Below are 19,693 nucleotides of genomic sequence, written 5' to 3'. Positions count from 1 at the left end.
TCACTGCCATTTCATCCTGGATAATTGAATAAGGGCCTTTATTACATTTGACAAAATTTCTGTTTGAACTGTTATGTTGTTTTTAACCTTTGTCTTGCCAACGTCAATAATGCTGTTTCTGACTGACTCAAATTTCTCTTTCTTGTTTTATATCTTTTATTTCTTATTATTTCACGTTACATTTTATGTTTGCCTCCTTATTGCTTTTCGTTTAAATTATGGTCGAAGAAACAACTGATCGAAGCTCGCCGAGAACACAGCCTACTAGCTACCCTCACAAACCTGTCTTTTCAACGAGATCTTATCAGGCGTGGTCGCCTGTTCCTGTCGCCGTCCCTGGCCAAGCCAAATCTGGGTTTGGCTCCATCTCCAGTTCGTCATCCAACACGCCTTCTGCCTCTCCACTAAAGTCTGTCTGGTCCATCAACTCTGCCTCCCCCATCAAGACTATCATCCCTGGATCACCTGCACATTCTGTTAAGTCAGCTAGTGACATGGCCTCTCCCATCCGATCTTACAGAACCATCTCCTCTCCTATAAAAACTGTGGTCCAACAAGTCCAGTACCCGAGCCAGGTCTTGTCTAGTCCCCTGGCCTCACCAGGGAAAAGTGCCCCAGACCCTATGTCTATGAAAGGACTGGCGGCATTATCTGCTAGGACCTCCCCTCTAACTGTCTCTGGAGGAGGAAGCACTCTTCTCGAGAGAACATCCATGGGCATGACGCCACCAACTTCTCCCAAATCATCTCTGAATATGTTCAGCTCACCATACAAGACTGTTATGGGGAGCTCCTGTGGCTCCACACCTTCCTCCTCACCAATCAAAACAGTCCCTGGTCTCTCGTCTGTGCGTTCCTTTGCTGCAGAAGTCACTGGCCCTGCAAGAAACCTGTTCTCATCTCTTACATCCCCACTTAAATCCAACACCCCTCCAAGTGCTGCATCACTAATCAACGGAACGGCATCTCCTTCACAGTATCGCTCTGCATCCCCAACATCTCTTCTCTCCAACAGCCTGCAAGAGAGAATACAAGCAACCACCAATGCTGCGACTACAAATGTCAATGCAGCATTTGATGAGGTTGAAAAAACATTGAATTCTTGTTCTGCAGGCTATGGCACATTGAAGTCCTTGTCCTCCTCCGGATCCTCCTCCTATCAGTCCATGAGATCATCTGCCTCTAGTTCTCTTTACACCTCTCTAAGGCCCTCTCCAAATGCCACCCCTGCTGTTACATCCAGTACAATGACTGTCCCAGTGTACTCTGTTATTAATCTGCTGCCAGAGCCCCAGTTTAAAAAGTTACCTGAGGTTTCCAAATCAGCTTCTGCCCTCCTGTCCCCACGGAAGACTGTGCCGACTGAGAGTAATTCTCAGTTGCAGTCTTCATTTTCCAGAACTCTTTCTCCCATGAAAGCCTCTCTTTTTTCTGCTGGCCTAAAATCAAACACCATATCACCATTGTCATCCAGCCAAGAGATTCTGAAGGATGTAGCTGAAATGAAAGAAGACTTGATACGAATGTCAGCCATTTTACAGACAGATCCAAATTCCACAGCCAATAAAGGATTTCAGTCTGATTCTCCCAAGGAGGTCAAAATAGAGGACGAGGAGCCATACAGGATTGTGGAGAAAGTAAAACAAGATTTGGTTAAAGTCAGCGAAATCCTTGCTAAAGATGCTGTGAAGGATGGTAAGGTTTCTCTGGCAAGGGGTGCTTTGGATGACATACACTTTTCGAAAGTGCAAGTTGAACAACCACCAAGCAACTGGAGCTATCCGCCAAGATACGAGACTGTGGTTCCTCAACCCAAATCAAAAACAATACCAGATAGAGATTTCAATCTCTCCAAAGTGGTTGACTACCTGACCAATGATGTTGGTAGCAGCTCTTTCTCAAAAATGCATGACACAAAGCATAAAGCCGATGAAAGCAAGAGAGAAGGAGAGGGCAAGGAGAAGCAGAAACGTGTCCTGAAACCCACCATCGCCGTTCAGGAGCACAAACTCAAAATGCCTCCAACAAACATGCGATCTTCAGCTTCAGACAGAGAGATGTCTAAATTGGCAGATGCACTTTTTGGAGCTGACACTGTTCTAGACTCCCCTGATGATATCTCTCATGAACAGGATAAAAGCCCCCTCTCAGACAGTGGTTTTGAGACCAGGAGTGAAAGGACACCCTCTGCCCCTCAAAGTGCTGAAGGAATGGGCCCCAAGGCCCTTTTTCAGGATATCCCAGTTCCGCCAGTGATCACTGAGACTAGGACTGAGGTTGTCCATGTCATCAGGAGCTATGAGTCTCCGGAAGATAGCAAACAACCTCCAATGGAGGATACACTTGCTGTCAGATATATTGATTCAGATTCTAAAGGGTATCTAAATCAAGCTACTCCAACTTCAGAACAGAATAAGTGCTACTCAATAAAAGTCGGTCCTGATGATGATCCAATGGGAAAAGGGATGAGGGTAAAGGAGGAGACTCACATCACTACCACCACCAGGATGGTTTACCACAAACCTGGCAAAGAAGCACAATCTGAGAGGTGTGAAGAAACCATGTCTGTGCATGACATAATGAAGGCTTTTCAGTCAGGCAAGGACCCTTCTAGAGAACTGGCTGGACTCTTTGAACACAAGTCTGGCAGTGACGACTCACAAAGAGGCCTTGAGGACATCAACTCCAAACCTAAAGTTGAAAGAATAATCGAGGTTCACATTGAAAAAGGCAATAAAACAGAACCAACAGAGGTCATCATCAGAGAGACAAAAGAGAAGGAGATGTATTACTACCCGGGGATAAGACAGGAAGCGGATGAGCCTGAGGAATCACTTCCAGTGTTCCTTGACTGCCCCAGAGTAAACACACCCATGTCTCAGGAGGAAGACAGTCGCCCTAGTTCAGCCCAGCTCATGGCAGATGACTCTTACAAAACCCTAAAGCTACTTAGTCAGCAGTCTGTAGAGTACAATGAGGATGAGTCATCTGAGCTTAGGGGAGAATCTTATAATTTTGCAGAGAAAATGCTTCTCTCTGAGAAATTTGACCAGTCTCATTCTGACACAGAGGAATATCTGAGAGACAGGACTCACTTCCACTCACCAGAGAGAAGCAGTGATAGTGAGGGTAGATCTGTCGGGCCAAGGACAGAGTATGTCTTTAGGTCGCCGAGAAATGTGTTTGACAAATCAGGAAGAATGGCCAATGTTGATGATAACTTTGACAAACTGACACTTTTGCAGTATTCGTCTGAACCTGGAAGCCCAAAGCAATCTGTTTGGATGCGGGTGTCAGATGACACACAGAGTAAGGAGAGAGAAGAGCTTATGTATGAGGACAGAGTGGACAGAACTGTGAAAGAGGCGCAGGAAAAACTCAGTCAAGTATCTCAGTTTTTTCGAGATAGAACAGAACAGCTCAATGATGAACTCTCATCTCCAGAGAAAAAATCTCGTAGAGCCGACTTCAGAGAATCGCGATCAGGGCCGAGCTCCACACACAGCAGTCCAGAGAGGTCAGCTTACAAGAATGGGGCAAGTGGGGAAGAGTGGAGCAGAGAAAGGCTTAGAGACAGATTCAGCTCCAGTGATAGGAAATGTGCCAGCTTACCCAGCAGTCCAGAGAGGAGGGTACTGTTGCAGTATAGTGATTCAGACTCGAGTAAACAAGGAGATGGTAAATCCCAGGGAATCCCTGGTGAAATGTCTAAACCTTTTCAAATACCTTCCTCAAAAGTGAGCGCAGTGAGGCTTAAGTTTGAGCAAGAGGCTCAAAGGCAGGATAGGACTCCTCAAGGTGTCCAAAATGCCAATGCTCCTATTAGGAAACTACAGGAAAGTAAGCTACCTGTGTATCAAGTGTTTGCTGGTTCAGATATTCCCAAAACTCCAGAAAGTCCAGGAATGCAGAGGAGAGGTATGGGCAGTGAATCAAATAAGTTCTCCCCCAAGCAAGAAACCAGTGAAAATGTTCAGGAGGAGAAAAAGCTATTCAAAACTTGGGAGAGCCAAGGTTATGGAAGCTATAAACCCCAATCTCCAAAGCTATCTCATTCTTTAATCCACGATTCCATGAATGATGGCAACAACAGTGATTCCCAAAGACAGGAGACGACCAAGAAAATAATCTACACAGAATTTGTTGTTCATGAAAGTCCAAATACCAATGATGGTCTAAAAAAAAACTCGGAATCACAAATTCCTATTAGAAAGCTTTCTAATTTCTCAGAAAATCTAAAATCCACCTCTGTAAAAGTAGATGCCTCTGTTGAACCATGTGAGAGGGCGGGGTCTCATATACCGACTTTAACTAGAAATCGGTTACACAGTAGCTCTGATTCCAACAAGTCCACTCGTGGATCATCACTAGGAAAATCCACAGACTCATCAGATGGTAGCCAGTCAACCATAGTGTGCAACGGTGTTGACGACAACCAAATAGAGTATTTGGATCAAGTAACTCCTGTAGCTGTTGCAGAGGGTTTCAAAGATATTAAACCCTTGCCTGTGTATGTTAGCATCCAAGTAGGAAAGCAGTACGAGAAGGAAACAGCCTCGGGGCAGTTGGGAACATACAAAAAAATAGTAAGCCATGAGAGTAGGACAGTGCATGAAACAAGGGGTGCATTTTACACTGTCAAGCAAAAGCAGTCTCCATCTCCCCCAGAAGATGACACTCTCGAACAAGTGACTTTCATGGATAGCTCTGGGAAAAGTCCCGTTACCCCTGAGACCCCCAGCTCTGAGGAAGTCAGCCTGACCTCAAGAGCACCAGACTCTGTGATAGGCCTTATACCCGGGATGCCAAGCACTATCCAAGAGGAGTCCGAGGAGGAAGAAGGAAAGACTTTCATCTACAAGGAGCCCTCGAAGGAAAAATCTAAGCCAGCTCACCCAGAAACCCGTAGTAAAAAACAACATGATACAGAGAGACAGAAATCAAAAGAGAAAAGAGTGGCTTATATAGAGTTCCCACCTCCTCCTCCTTTAGAGAAAGAGCAGTCTGACCCTGAGAAAAAGGGATCGTGTGCTTCTTCTGAGGCAGAAACAGAGATGATAGAGGTGAATCTCCAAGAGGAGCATGATAGGCACCTATTAGCTGAGCCAATCATCAGGGTGCAGCCTCCATCCCCTATTCCCCCTGGAGCTGATAACAGTGACTCTAGTGATGATGAATCTGTGTTCCATCCCATCCCTGTCAAAAAGTACACCTTCAAAATGAAAGAGGAGGGAGACAAACGCTTAATTAACAAACCATCTGAGAAAAACGAAAACATTGAGTCTGAGATCAATGGTGAAATAAAGGTAGAAGATGCTGACTATGAACAAAACGGCAATGACCAGTCAATCACAGACTGCTCTATAGCATCCACTGCTGAGTTCTCTCATGATACGGATGCAACTGAAATAGACTCTTTAGATGGTTATGACCTTCAGGATGAGGATGATGGACTGACTGAAGACCCTAAAACATCAAGTCTGTCCATTGATGTAAAAACAACCGACCGCTCATTTAGTCAGTCCAAGCTTGAAGTCATTGAGGAGGAGAAATTTGAGGAAGGAGGGGATAATGGAAAGGCTAAAACCAGTACATCGTCAGTAAACTGCAGTGGAGAAGAACCAGATTACACCCTTGAAGGAAGACATCCAGAAAGGCAGATCTATGGAGAAAATTGCTTTGCCTACCAACTTGAAGAGGAGTTGAATTCAACGTTTAAGACTGTTGCCACCAAAGGCCTGGACTTTGACCCCTGGTCCACCAAGGGGGGCGATAATGATGGAGTTTTTGATTCTAAAACAAAAGACGAGGATCCTAAGCCCTTTGGTTTATCGGTGGACGACAAATCACAGGCTACAACACCTGACACAACCCCTGCTCGAACACCGACTGATGAGAGCACACCAACTAGTGAGCCTAACCCCTTCCCTTTCCACGAAGGAAAGATGTTTGAGATGACCCGCAGTGGTGCTATTGACATGAGCAAGCGGGACTTTGTTGAAGAGAGGCTTCAGTTTTTCCAGATTGGTGAGCATTCCTCTGACCCTAAAACAGGGGAAAAGGGGAGAGGGGGCCAGAACCATGGGGTAATTTCCTCTCAGTCAAAAACAGGGGAGAGGGCCACAGTAGATGGAAAGGTGAATGTTATAGATACTACCACAGACAGCAGCACTACACCAGCAACACCAACAGCAACAACAGCAAAATGCAGCCCTGCACAGCCTGGCAGTGACACTGGCCATACCGGTACTGATGCCCCCGCCTGCGAAGCCATAGCTGAGACCGCCTCCTCTTGCACAATTACAGCCTCTAAGGTTGATCCCAAATTACGCACTCCTATTAAGATGGGGATAGCTGCCTCTATAACTGTGAAAAAAGACTCAGGGGATCTCACAGATTGTAAATCTGAGATGTCAGAGGGACAAATGGTGCCAGAATACATCAGTATAGAGGCTCAGTGTACAGAGAATCAGTCTAGCAGACAGAGTGAGTCTGAGACAGAGAGAATAGAATACCCTTCAGAAAACTGCAACAACAACAATAACCTTGAGTCCTCCAGTGTTCAGGCCAACTACATTCAGTGTGGCAGTGTGGTGTTCAATTTGCAGTCCTCTTCTGAGCCCACTCTTCAGAAAGCTAGCAGGATAGAAACACTGTCCTGTAGGGATGTAGAAGAGAGAGTCGATGTTCACAGCATCAATCAAGTGCAGGACCAGAAAAGTGAGACCGTCAGAGAGAGTGAAGTGAAACAGCCCAAGTCAAGGCTTCCAGTTAAAGCATCAGGGTGGTCATTTCCCACGCAGGGAACAGCAATACGCAAACAGAAGCCCAAACGAGCAATGAAAGTTGAAGTCAGGAAAAGAGGAGAGCCAGCCATAGCCAAAGTAGAGCCCAGGTCTAGAATACCAATCAAGGATGTTAAAAAGAGCAGCCCTGCTGCCGCAGCTAGCTCACTGGTTTCAGTTCGGGTTACCTCACAGCCCAAGAGGGCATTGGACTCAGAGAGAGCAGCCATACGTTTGCCCACAAGGCTACCACTGAAGGACAGGCATCAGGTCAGCAATGTCACGAGTGAGGGATATAGACAGAGCAGACAGGAAAAACCTGATGAAATTTGTAAGCGCACCATTGAATACTTTAAAGACATTAGCGGGGAGACGCTAAAGTTGGTGGACCGCCTGTCAGACGAGGAGAAAAAGACGCAGACAGAGCAGTCGGAGGAAGACAGCACCTCCCGGAGCACCTCTCTGTCGGACGCCTCCCAGCCTTCCCAGCCCTCCCAGCCCTCCCGCTCATCCAGGTCTGGTAGAGGTTCGAGGGCTGAGGCCGGGGCCGCGTCCGTAAGGGCAAAGGTGGCGACGACGGACAGGGCCTCCGGCAGTGAGAGGAGCAGGAGGAGTAGGCGGACTGGTGGGAAGGAGGGCAGTCAGGGACTCACAGGGTCTCGAACGCCTCCCATCGCAGAGATCAAGCCTAGTTTGTAAAACTTTCACACTATGTTTAAAATACATCTATATATTTATATATTTCACTTTTAGTTGCATGACATCGTTGTGATCGTTTAATGGTTTGACTGGAATGCCTGTGGCGTGTTTACATATTCTCTTTAGAACATTAGCTGTCATTTAAATTTATTTTTTTGTCATTGATGTAATGTGTACTGTATTGTCCTTGTTGCAAGATTCTCTTTCCTCTGTTCCCCACTGTCAACCCCCTTTTAACCCCCATATAGTAGAGTGAGCATGCCAGTAGTAGTGACTGGTCCACTGGCACAACCAGTCCCCTGTTTGACAACTCCCTGGTCTGTCTGTCTGTCTGTCTGTGCAGGGTGGCTACCAAAGTTACCGCAGTAGTTTGTTCTCATACAGTTTTCAATTGTCATTTATACTAACTAGTATTAGCAATTGACACACAAAAGCGCCTTCGCATGTCAACATTTTAGCTCGTAACATCGAACCTTCCACCCTAGATTTGTAGAGCGATGAGTCTGTTATTGAGAGTCATGTTATGTTTTGTTGTTACTGCCTGCCTAGAGGATACACAAACACAATCACAGAAACCCACTTACTCTATGAGCGTGTTTAAGTTGCCCATAATGTCTCAAGTGTGATATATCCTTTTCTTGCCATCCCATAAGGATAATTTAAACAATATTACAGCTATGTTAACAATAACATGCTACAACTTGTATGATATAAATACTTTCAACACAACCTGGAATAATCACTTTAATTCTGATGAATAAGTGGCCAGAAAAGGACGGTTTATATGTTTATTTTTCTCTTACATTACTGTATAGGGGAATGGGAAAATGAATGGTACTGATGGGTCGTTGTCCTTTATCTCCCCAGGTCCCCAAAGTCCCTGTGAGCGGACGGACCTGCGCATGGCTATCGTTGCAGATCACCTGGGACTCAGCTGGACAGGTGAGGCCCATTCCGCATTGCTCATGCACCTAACTTGCTTTCTTTCTCAATCTCAAACCCTTTAATTTACTGCCATCTTCAGGCTAACAGTATATCTCACAAAGAATTATCATGTTACCTGTAGCCCTGGAAAGGAAGAGCTAAAAAAATGAATCTCCTTACATACAGTATAAGCCTTTCAATGGATTTTAATTATGAATTGTGTATATTTAAATTGTAATCCATCCCCCATCCCCCATCCCATATTATCATGAACAAAAGACACTTGAATACTGCATATTAGAGTTTTAATATTTATGTATATTTTTGTGTCCCATCACAGAGTTGGCCCGGGAGATGAACTTCACAGTGGATGAGATCAACCACGTCAGACTAGAGAACCCCAACTCTCTGACAGCACAGAGCTTCATGCTGCTCAAGAAATGGGTCAGTCGGGAAGGGAAAAACGCCACAAGTAAGACTATGATTTTATTATTCCGCTTTTTGAAAATGTTGTTTTTGTCACTATTCGTCCTCTGTGTGTTTTTCTTTCACTTTCTCCTTTCAGTCTTTTTAAAAGACATGAACTTCTTTTGCTAGCATAGGAAAATGAAAGGGTTCTGTTGAGTACATGTTTGTATTAGTACTTTCCCTGTTTGTCTTGCACTCTGTTCTTCTGTCTGTCTTGTCTCTCACCTGTTCAAATATTCATATCCTGTCTCTCTGGACAACAGACTTATTGTGTTAATTTCATCAACCTTTCCTGATATTTTTTTTCATGTATTTTATTCTCATTAGTAAACAGTAGACTGTTTAAAAATTTCATCATTTCAGGCGTCTCAAAAAACGTTTTCCTTCTTCTCTTCTTCCGCAGCGGATGCCTTAACTACAGTGCTGACCAAAGTCAATAGGATGGATATTGTGACTTTACTGGAGGGCCCAATATTCGACTATGGTAACATTTCAGGCACGAGATGTTTTGCCGATGATAACGCTGTTTTCCGGGATCAGGCTGATGGTAAAGTTTAGCTCTGTCTAGCTGACCTCTTACCTCTCCCTGCTACCTTTCTGTTGTTCCAGTGCATGGTCTGCATACAAACAGTCCCAGTGCAAATCTGTAGAGAAACTAATTTACAGTTAGGACAACTGGCTCCCGCTCATTCCCAAATACAATCCTGAGTTTCACATTCTATCATTTGGATGCCAATGAAATAATTAGAGTATTCTTCTTTAAACAAAAAAATCTATATGAACACTTTAACATACTGATTTGAATTGGCTTCTGCTGAAGTAACCACTCTTTTTTTATTTAAGTCAGGTCTTGCTCAGGGTGAAAACTCCTAGTGTGTCCAGTTGTCACAAATGAGCGATATCCATTAGGTGCATGCTGCAAACTATAGACTACTTTAAATGTTTTCAGTCATGTCTAACTTGTGTAGAAATGACATAACCCCGTAGAATCTGCTTTCCTGTATTGATTTAGCTTAGTTCTCCTAGTTCTCCTCCAGTTCCTCTGAGCCTTCCCTGGATAGATGAGAGAATCTCTTCCTCTGCAATCAGACTGCCTCCTCCTCCTGTTCCTCCTGCCTCCCATCACCTCTACAGCAGTATCCACTGCTTTTAACAGCACATAACCGCTCTTAACAAGTTAAGAGTCATGTGTTGCGCTGTATGTGCCTTCTCCTTCGCCATCCCTCGCGTGCCTCCTCCTACACACTCCCCTCATGTGATGCCATTCATTGTCTTGTTGTGCGAGCATGTTTCACTTCAAACAATCATTCATGATGTCTTTTTTCCTCCTTCTCCACTTTTTCATTTTTGTCTCTTCTGTTTACCTCTTACCTCATCCCTTTTTTCTGTAGTTTGCATTATCATCCCCTTAAACCCCGGAAGCACTGTCGCTGACTTCGTTGTGCAGACCCCCGGTTCCTCCTTTCCACCCCAAACCCAAACACCTCCACCAACTCCCCTCACACCTACTGCAGCACTCCACTGCTGTCCTTTCCCCCCACGCCGCTCATCCAGCTACGAGTCCTCAATTTCGCTCAAAGACTTGGCACCTCAAATGCAATTTAAACAGCTAAGGTTCAACTTCTCCCAAACTCCCTCCCTCATTCAATGCCCCTCTGCTAAACCTTGTCTATGCCCCGCCTTCCCTTTCACACACAACCCTTCCTCCCCGATCCCACTTATTACTTCACCTTTACCTTACTCATCTGCTGCTAACTCTCCATCACCTACTCCTCCTCCAGCTCCCTGTGTCCAATGCTCTCCCACCTCTGCCCCAACCTCCTCTTCCTTCACTATGGCAACTCTCAAACCATCACAATCCTCAGAACCAATTACATCTACCTCTGACCGGTCTTTTAAGGCTACCTCCACCTCCAAGCCTGTAAGCACACCCACCTACCTCACCCCCAAATCCTCCTTTATGGACCCTACCCTATCTGAACCCATCACCATAGCTGTTTCGTCCATTTGCTGCCCACCCTTAGGTAGAGTCTCACCCTCTGTCACAGCCTCTCATAGCAGGGACTCTTTAGTGACCCAGCTGGATCCCTCCTCCCGTCCTGTCTCCTCTCTTTCCTGCTCTCCCTCTGGGTCCCGCTGTCCTAGCCCCAGCCCTCTCTCCCCTCCCCTCCGCTCCCTGTCTCCCTGCCCTGCTTGCCAGTGCGCTCCCTCCATCCCTCCACCTGCCGCTCAAACTCTCGTTGATCCTTTAACACCGGAGATATACATGTAGCACGTGCAGCTCTTAATGTCGCTCCCCCTCTTCCCCTATTCCTTCTCACATCTCTCATCTGTCACTTATCTCATGTGAGCATGTAACAGAACATCCTGGCAAATATTAGTATCTTACACTCATTACATCCCATGCTAGAGGATTAACATGGCCTTAACTTGCCAACTCTTAATGTCTCACCTCAACCGCAGCTATTGAATGAATACTCACAAAAAATCTGGGCACTATTTCTGTCAATATGAATGTGCTTCTTTACATATCTTTATGTTTTTCATTATTATATTTTCAAACATAAATAGACATATGTATTTGATATATTCCTTGCATTTTACTGCCTATGTTGGTTTTAGCGCCATTGGCTACTGACATATCACCATCTCAGCTGGTGGTTTCCTGGAAACATGCTTTACATTTCAACCTCTGTGCCATTGTCCACGTCATATGGTGAATGTGTAAGGGCATGTGTGTGTTTTTCCGTGTTTTGTTTTTTTGTTTTCGTGGCATGCTTCGTATATGTGGATATGTTTCTACATCTCTCATCCTGTCACCAACAGATTATCAGAGCATTCTAGCGGAGCTGCAGTCTCCCGCCGCACTGCACTCCGATCCCCTCTTCCTGGATCCCGAACTCCCTGTCACCCCTAACCCTTCCCTTGCTCATCACCAGCCAGAACCAGACACCCCTTTGCTGGCCCACTCCCATCGTCAGCCCTTGCCCTGGAGCCCAGAGATAGAGCCCGGTAGCAGAGAGCCAGGCAGCCCTCCCAGGAGCCCCCCCAGGCCTTGTGAGCTCACCCTTTCCTTCCCAGTCTTTCAACTCCCTGATCCTGTTCCTTCCAAGGTCAGGAAGCCCTACATCGCGCTGAACGACCAGCTGCTTTTGAGCGAGGAGGAAGACAAGCCTTGTCATGAAATGGAGCTGAGCCACAGGCCCAAGTCACCGTCCTTCCACGCGATGTGCGAGTTAGACACGTTTTACTTCACGTCATCCCCTTCGCTATCGTCAATATCATCAATTACCCCTTCAACGCCTGACATAGCACAAATAGGAGACGCGGGACTGCAGATGGGTTCCCCCAATGGGGTACAGGAGGATGTAGGTTTGAAAGGAAGTGACAAGAAAGTGACAGAAGAGATAAAGAACGTTGCGGAGATGGTCGCAGCAGAGGTAGCAGAGGAAAATGGATTAAAGTGGGTAGAGAAGGACTTGATCAAGAATGTAGAAAGAAAGTGTGAGATGATAACAAAAGACAGGTCTAAGTTAGCGGAGGAAAGTGAAGGTTTGGTTGAACAGAGTGAGGAGTCTGAACTGGAAGAGCAGCATGTCCTTGTAGCAGATGAGAGTAAGGAGATGGCCGGTGGGATGGAAGAGGTGGTAGATGTGCAGAGTCTGTCAGAAGAACCGTGTCATGTGATAGAAAGTGAGCAGGGATTGGAAAAGGTTTGTACCACAATCAAAGCAATGACTGTGAAAGAGGATATTGATGAAAAGTCAGAGGTACATGAGGGGGACGGGGGCGGTGCTGATTCGGTCTATGAGAGCAACAGAGTGGATAACACAGATGGACAAGTCCAGTTTAAAGATGAAGGATCGCGTGACTGTGAAAAAGATGTTAGCGGGACGGCCGAAGGGGACAAGGTGGCCGAGGACCAGGCTGTGGCTCGCCTCTCCCCTCAGGCCTGGGTTGAGGCACTTATCGAACTTCAGTCGAGTGAGTCTGGATCTAATGAGGAAGAGGAGGAGGGACACGGAAACAAACAAACCACAGAAGAGGCATTGGGAACTCTGATGGAGGAGGTGAAGAATGAAGAGGTCTCAGAGGAAAAGGAGGAGGACGCAGAGATGATGCAGGACAGGGTTCAGGCGATCGCTGATCAAGTTGAACAGGCAGAAAAAGACTTGTGTTCACTTTCAGGTTGGCACAGTGACTCCTCCAGCGTCAACGTGGAACCACCGACACCAGGCCGCAGCGTCAGCTCAGACCTGCTCGACAGACGGGAAAGGTATGTCACCGTTAAGTCTCAAAGAATTCATTAATTTCATGCCAAACAGACTTTTAAATTGATTCCTTTCCTCATGCCTCTACCTCAGAAATCTTTCTTACCCTTTGCTTTTACCCAACAGCCAAGAAATCTCCAGTGAGTCCATCACTTCCTCGTCAAGGGCAGAATCGGGGAGATCCCGGCACAACGGCAGCAGCTCAAAGCACTCACCTCAGGGCGGCTCCTCTGAGTCATCGAATGGCAAAAAGGAAGAGGGGGCGCTGGTTTCAGAGAAAAAAGTCAAGGTAATGTTACTAATAATAATTAATACAATCAAATAAATTGTAGCTATTACAGTCTGGAATCTCCTAAAGCACTTTATGAATTGTTCATCTGCAATTGCAGAAGAAACTATGGTACAATTTGGCCTGAAGAAACAAACTTCAGTGTTTAATTCCAGGTTTCTTTTTTTGGGACCCAGCCAAACAAACTTCATAAATGTACAAAATGTTCTAATTAACCAATTCTCTTGCCCATACATGTGCTTCTTTCTCCCCCTGACTCCTCCATTTGTTTATGTAATGATGTTATAATGCGTTCCCCAGCAGAAGGTTAGCGTAGATTCCGGTTCAGACGAAGAACAGACTGTAACCACCAGAATCTTCAGACGCCGTATCATTTTAAAGGTACCCTGGAGCAGAGGCTGGGCGGCGGCTCGGGTTGGGTTGGTTTGGTGTAGTTGACGTGGCAAGGCTGGTGTGCTTAGTAGTAGTTGTGCTTGGTGTTCGCATAGTTCTACACTCTATGCCAGTGTGGATATGTGTGTGCATAGATGTATTTGTGTCCGTGCACTGCTGAGTCAATCACAGTTCTTTTCTCCTGAGGTGTTGTTTCGGTGTGGTGATGGGACGGCATCTTCTGTAGCCTGTATTCATGTGCTAACCGGAAATAATTGCAGGGAGAAGAAGCAAAGAATATGCCAGGAGAGTCTACGACCGAGGAACACTATATGGACGAAGATGGTAACCTCATCAGTAGAAAAGTAATGTATAACTTCACTTCCATTTCCCATCCAGATGAAATGAAACCAACCACTGGGAGAATAGATCATTTTTCTCTTCCAATAGAGGATCAGATTTTTTCTTCCTACGTCCTTCTTCCTCGGGCAGGTAATCAGGAGGGTTATTCGGAGGGTTTCTACTCCCACATCAGAAGGAGGTGACAAGCGGCTCCGGGACCTTCTGCACAGTCCCACTCCGCAGGAAGACGGGTCTGAGGTTGGCATAAAGACACCCGCCTGTGTTCCTGGGTTCAAAGTCCGATCTCTGTTCTCCTCGTGTCGGAAAATATCCGCATGTGGGAGGTTCACAGCCAACGCAAAAGTTAGGCTTAAAGCTGCACTGGGCAACACTTGAGGTTAAAAAGAACCTAAATCAGAAGGCTGCAACACAAAAGGAAATTTAATCCTATCTAAAAGAGAAATGTTCATTTAGAAATGACTTATTAAAGCAAGACTATGTAACTTTTATCGAGCTACACCTCCCCCTGCAGCCACACGTCATGATTAATTCTGTTGGGCTCTGTGTTTGAGCGATTAAGCATCATTCCCCCTATTCAGAGGCAGTGTACCATCAAAATAATTTTCAGGCTTCTCTTTTTAAGTTTGATGTGATGGTTTTCTTTTTCATTGGTGTAGGTCAACTTCTGACTAACAGCTGTTTCTACGTATTTTTTCCTAATTTCTCTTCTTGGGAAAAAAAACACAAAAACCCCTAAATGCCGCCGTTTAAAGTGCAGCCTTGCGTTTTGTGTTGTGACTGTGTGGTGTCTGTTGTGTTTACAGAACAATGGGGATGCTGACTCCGCTCCCCCTCACTGTGTGGTTCTAATGCTCTTTTTAACTGATTATTCAACAGTATGACTAATCAGTGCTGGGAAAATACACTCTGCCTCTTTTGTTTCTAACGCCTTCTGTACACAACATACATTCTCCTCCTCCAGGTGTCTGGTTGCTGTGTAGTTTGGGTCCTAATTATATTCTCTAACAAAGACACTACAAACATTTGCTAGTGTCAGACTCCTGCAGTACGTGTGTGGTTTAACTTCTCCTTTGTGTCACTTTCAGGTTTGTGTGTTGGGTTGCTCCTTATTTCCCTCCCATCAGAAGAAAAAGAGACCATTGCTCAACTGCATCTTCTTCTTTGTGTTTTCTAGCAGGGAGACGTGTCAAGAAATAGCCGGCGGAAGGATGAGAGAAGATCGGGGGATAAGAAGCTCCACTCATAGGGATGGTTGTGCTCTACCAGGTACCGTTGGTTTCTCTGTAACACTGTGGGTTTGTTCTTTGTTTGTGTATGTGTCAGTGTGCAGCGTCCATGCAGTATTATTCTCCCCATTCTTTCCAGCTCTACTACAGAGCTCAACCATGTGGTTTCAGAAGTAAAAAATACCTTTCATTTTCTCAATAGAGATTTTGATTATCCCCCATAATACTATAACCATCCATGGTAGACTAACCACAAGCTACGAGATTGTGAAAAAGATGGAGGCTCCTGTAATTACTACACCACCCACAATCCTCGGGTTTAACTCACTGTTTCCATGGAAATGTTAACCACAACTGTGAACATGTCAACTACGTTAGGATCGAAGAGAGGAAAACAGTCCAAAGGATGATCAAAAATATGTCTCCCAGTACCACCAATTATCACATCGGGATTCGTACACAAACAGTAATGTGACAAGGACATTTTGTACTTTAATGGGAGACATGTCTTTGTGTTTTGGCATGTTTAGAAACATAAGACACTTAGTGCTCATTAGTGAGTTCTAAAGATGCTGGTAAATCTATTTTTTAACTATTGACTGAGCTTCACCATCAGTCTCCCTGTGTTTCCAGCCTGTGAGCTATCTAGTTGCCCCCTGGCTCCAGCCCTGCGATTCACATGATAGTGGTTTTGATTCACTCTGGACAAGAAAGCAAGTAGTGTGTTTTCCATATGTCAAACTTTTTTTAATTTACCCCTCCCGTTAGCCGCTCTGTCCCACAGGCTGCAAACGGCTGACTGGTGCCTGAGCGTGGTCATCCTCTGGCAACCTTTCTGCCCTCTGGGTTCACTGGGTATACTTGTGAATAGGGAGCAGTTACAATGGAAACAGGGCCGAGGGATGGTACACACCTCAGCATTATGTTACCCCAGTGGACCCCCCCCCCTCCCCGTGCCTGTTTTTGTCCAGTAAATCCCCAACTCAACAACAGCATTGTAGCATCCAAAAGAGTTTGTTATCCCACAGGCCAGACTGTTAATCCCCACTGCTGTTCACCTTCGTGTTGTGTTTGCAGTGAATCATTCCATCTGTACAAAAGTGACTCAGAAATAATATGGCACTGCTGTAAGCCTGGCATGGAGCTTCTATAGTATCACCATAACAACCCCATCTGGTCTTGTTAACTTGTCATCTCGTTACACAAAGAAGTGAAAGATTGCATCAGTGTTCTTGAATTTTCAAACATTGAAGAGAAGTTACACCCTGTCAATTTTATATTCTGTAAATTAAGATATTTCCATTCATTTTTCTTTACAGTTTTAGATATAAGGTAATGTTTGGCTGATTTCTAAATTCATAAATAAACGTATCATAAAACACAGGTATACACAATAAAGGTTTGCGTATCAGCAAACATAAATGTCTATATAATTAGCCAACGAATATTTGGGTCAGGCTCTAGTCAGAGTCTTTCAAATTATTAGCAGTTACATTACAGTTATTTGATTATATAATGTACATTTTGTGTTTTACAGGTGTACAGGAACTGGGTTAGATGTTTCCTGGGAATATGTGTTCAGAGGGAAGAAGAGTTGCGGTGTGAGGACTGCAGGCGCGGGTCCAGTCTGCAGCTGTCTTCTTCAAACAAGCCGTCTTCACGTGTGAGGAGTCGACCCCTCTGACTTACGCATGAGCATGAAAAACTCACTCCCTGTCAATCAGAAAGACCCAGGAGGTTCTCGTGCTCCGACTGCGGTGGACCTGTGGACAACGATTCTGCTTCCCGTTTTGTGTGAGACAATAATACAGGCCATCGGTCCACTGGTGACGTGAGAGCCCTGTGAGGAGGAGCATCGTTTCTCGTGAAAAAACTAAAGACTCCGGTACCGACAACCACAGGCGCAACGGTGACCAAAGATGGCACAAAGAGCTCAATCCACTCGGTGGGTGGAAAGAAGGAAGTAGACACAATAACACAAAAAATATCCAATTGAACACTTCTGATTCAAACTTCAACACTCGCCTTATAGTTTCTTCTTGAACCCATTGTTGTCAGGATGTAAATTGTCTTGGGATTTTTTTTTCTTCCTTTTTAAAAACTTAAACAACACAAAAGCTTTTTTCTGTATATAAAAATTGCGATGTGTAAAATTCTTTAAAAAAAAGGGCATGTTTCTGGTTGAGAACGCACTGAGGAGAGTAACCTTTTCAAGTGCTTTCAAAATTGATGGAAACAGTTCCTATTTTAAAGATTTGAGTGTAACTTCACAGGATCTTGTATAATTAATTATTAGAGCAGGTATAATGTTTGTACATGAAAAAAAGAAGAGCTGGTTTGATTTTAACAGAGGACATTTCCAGAAAATCAATTTCAGTAATTCCCAAAGTGGGAGTGGATCTAATCCTGCAAAAAAGCAGCCTTTCAGAGTACTCCTATTTCCATGCATGCTGTTCACATTATTTTAAGTACGATTTTTACAAGTTTGCAAACACTGTATTCAAATAACAAATAAAACCCTTTATCTGTGTACACATATAGTCCAAACATTTGTCACCGATTTTATATTTTGAATTGAAAAAGGATACCATTAAAAGCATTTATCATGTCGGGGTGAGGATGAGAGAGAAAAAAAGGATCTATGGCTTCTCGAAGGTGTGATGTCTTGTCTATGTAAAGCCGGGGGAGGGCAGCTTCTGCTACAAGAACGATATAATCTGAATGTAAATGCTAGAAGGCTGGCTCGCTGTAAAATTATAACTGTTATTGTGCGTGTTGGCTATAAGGTGTAGGAGTCTCTGTACACTGTTAGACTGTTTGTAATCATTTTAGCAGTGTGTCAATTTGGTTTCCTAACGGCTGCTGTGGTATTAAAGGAAAACTGGGGGCATTTTATTTAGGATTTTTTATTTTTATTTTTTCTGGGGTGAAATATTTCCTTAATTTAAAACTACTCACATTAAGGACACATAAAGACATTATTTGATTGTAGCTCTAAATAGCATATTGTATTACAAATACACTGGATGGTCAACAAGCAATTATTTAAGCATTAAATGAATTGTGTTAAACTCTGAAACTGTGTGATCTTTTTAGGCTTGAGAGTCTGTATATGCAGTGTCGAAAAGAGTCGTTTTCACTAGCTCATTGGCAAAACTTTTACTTCACATTACAATAGGACTTCTCTTTTGTATTGGTTTTCATTAGATGACCCATGTAGTTAAAGTGTGGTGTTCTACTGGTGCGATGGCTCAGTATGCTGATGTCTATGCTGTGGACATGAAGACTATGTGACTTTTCTTTTTTTGGTGGGGGGGGGGGGGTTAAAGGAAATCAGGTCGAGTGCTGTACCACATCCCCGTAAACTGTCAATCAAGGGGTATAGGGACCCTTTGATATGGTCTAACTATCAATTTTTGTCAATTTTGTTGGATATGTGTTTTCACATGAGCAGATTTTTTGATGTACAATTCTTACTAACAGCGTGAAGCCATTGAAATGTAACTATTCTAGCACTTTGGTTATTCAAGGTCTTTTAGAGGCTATAGCAGCAATGATGCCATCACAACTGTTTCAGACGTCTTTAAAAAAAATCAAACTAAAAATGACAAAAAAAATAAATAAAAATGCATTGATTTCGCAGTACAATCGTTTCTGTTCTTGTCTTTGTGTCCTTGAAGGTTTTGTTATTTAAGTAAAGCAACGGCTGCAGCGGTGATGTGATGAGAGACGCTGACCTTCAACCAGATTTTATATTAACAACACAAAGGGCGGTCTTTTGAATGGATGACTAAACTAATTTGTAGCCACTGCAGTACTTCATTCATAAAACTACCGCACGAAACAGTATTATAATGTCTTATAATGCAGCTTAGCTTAATTAAAAACTATTATATTGTCTTATAATACAGCATTAGTTTCATCAAACAGAACTATAATGTCTTATAATGCAGTTTAACACTATTACAATGTCTTGTACATTTTCAGCTTCATTAAACAGTATTATAACATCTTATGATGCAGTTCAATAGTATTAAAATGTCATACAATTTTAGATTCAACTTAATTGTCATTGCACAGTAGAAGTACTTTTACAACGAAATGTAGTTTAGCATCTAACCAGAAGTGCAAAAAAGCAGTAAAAGTGCAGAGTGTGTGCATATTTAAAGTAGAATATGTAAATAAATAAGATATGTACAGTAATAAATAGATATGGAACATAAACAGTATTATGAGGTATGGTATGATATAAGTACGATGAATACACTATGAGCAAGATAAATATATCAATAGATA

At 44.0% G+C, this 19,693-nt stretch overlaps 1 protein-coding gene across 1 annotated transcript in view; it reads left to right on the top strand.

The window, feature by feature from the left end:
• The window catches only part of ank3a (ankyrin 3a), an 87,661-nt gene extending 68,650 nt beyond the window's left edge, over positions 1-19,011 (top strand). Inside the window, exons 39-49 of the mRNA XM_061087061.1 lie at positions 229-7,476; positions 8,352-8,426; positions 8,749-8,880; positions 9,280-9,423; positions 11,703-13,152; positions 13,274-13,436; positions 13,737-13,817; positions 14,090-14,173; positions 14,301-14,408; positions 15,346-15,437; positions 16,935-19,011. Coding sequence (XP_060943044.1) covers positions 229-7,476; positions 8,352-8,426; positions 8,749-8,880; positions 9,280-9,423; positions 11,703-13,152; positions 13,274-13,436; positions 13,737-13,817; positions 14,090-14,173; positions 14,301-14,408; positions 15,346-15,417 — 9,557 coding nt within the window. The 3' untranslated portion in view covers positions 15,418-15,437; positions 16,935-19,011. The remainder of the gene's footprint in view (positions 1-228; positions 7,477-8,351; positions 8,427-8,748; positions 8,881-9,279; positions 9,424-11,702; positions 13,153-13,273; positions 13,437-13,736; positions 13,818-14,089; positions 14,174-14,300; positions 14,409-15,345; positions 15,438-16,934) is intronic.
• Positions 19,012-19,693: the final 682 nt, after the last annotated feature.

This window comes from Limanda limanda, chromosome 15 (assembly GCF_963576545.1).
Source record: "Limanda limanda chromosome 15, fLimLim1.1, whole genome shotgun sequence".
In the NCBI taxonomy this organism is placed as follows: domain Eukaryota; kingdom Metazoa; phylum Chordata; class Actinopteri; order Pleuronectiformes; family Pleuronectidae; genus Limanda; species Limanda limanda.
Note: the sequence above shows the minus strand (reverse complement) of the source record. Positions and strands in the feature narration are given on the sequence as shown.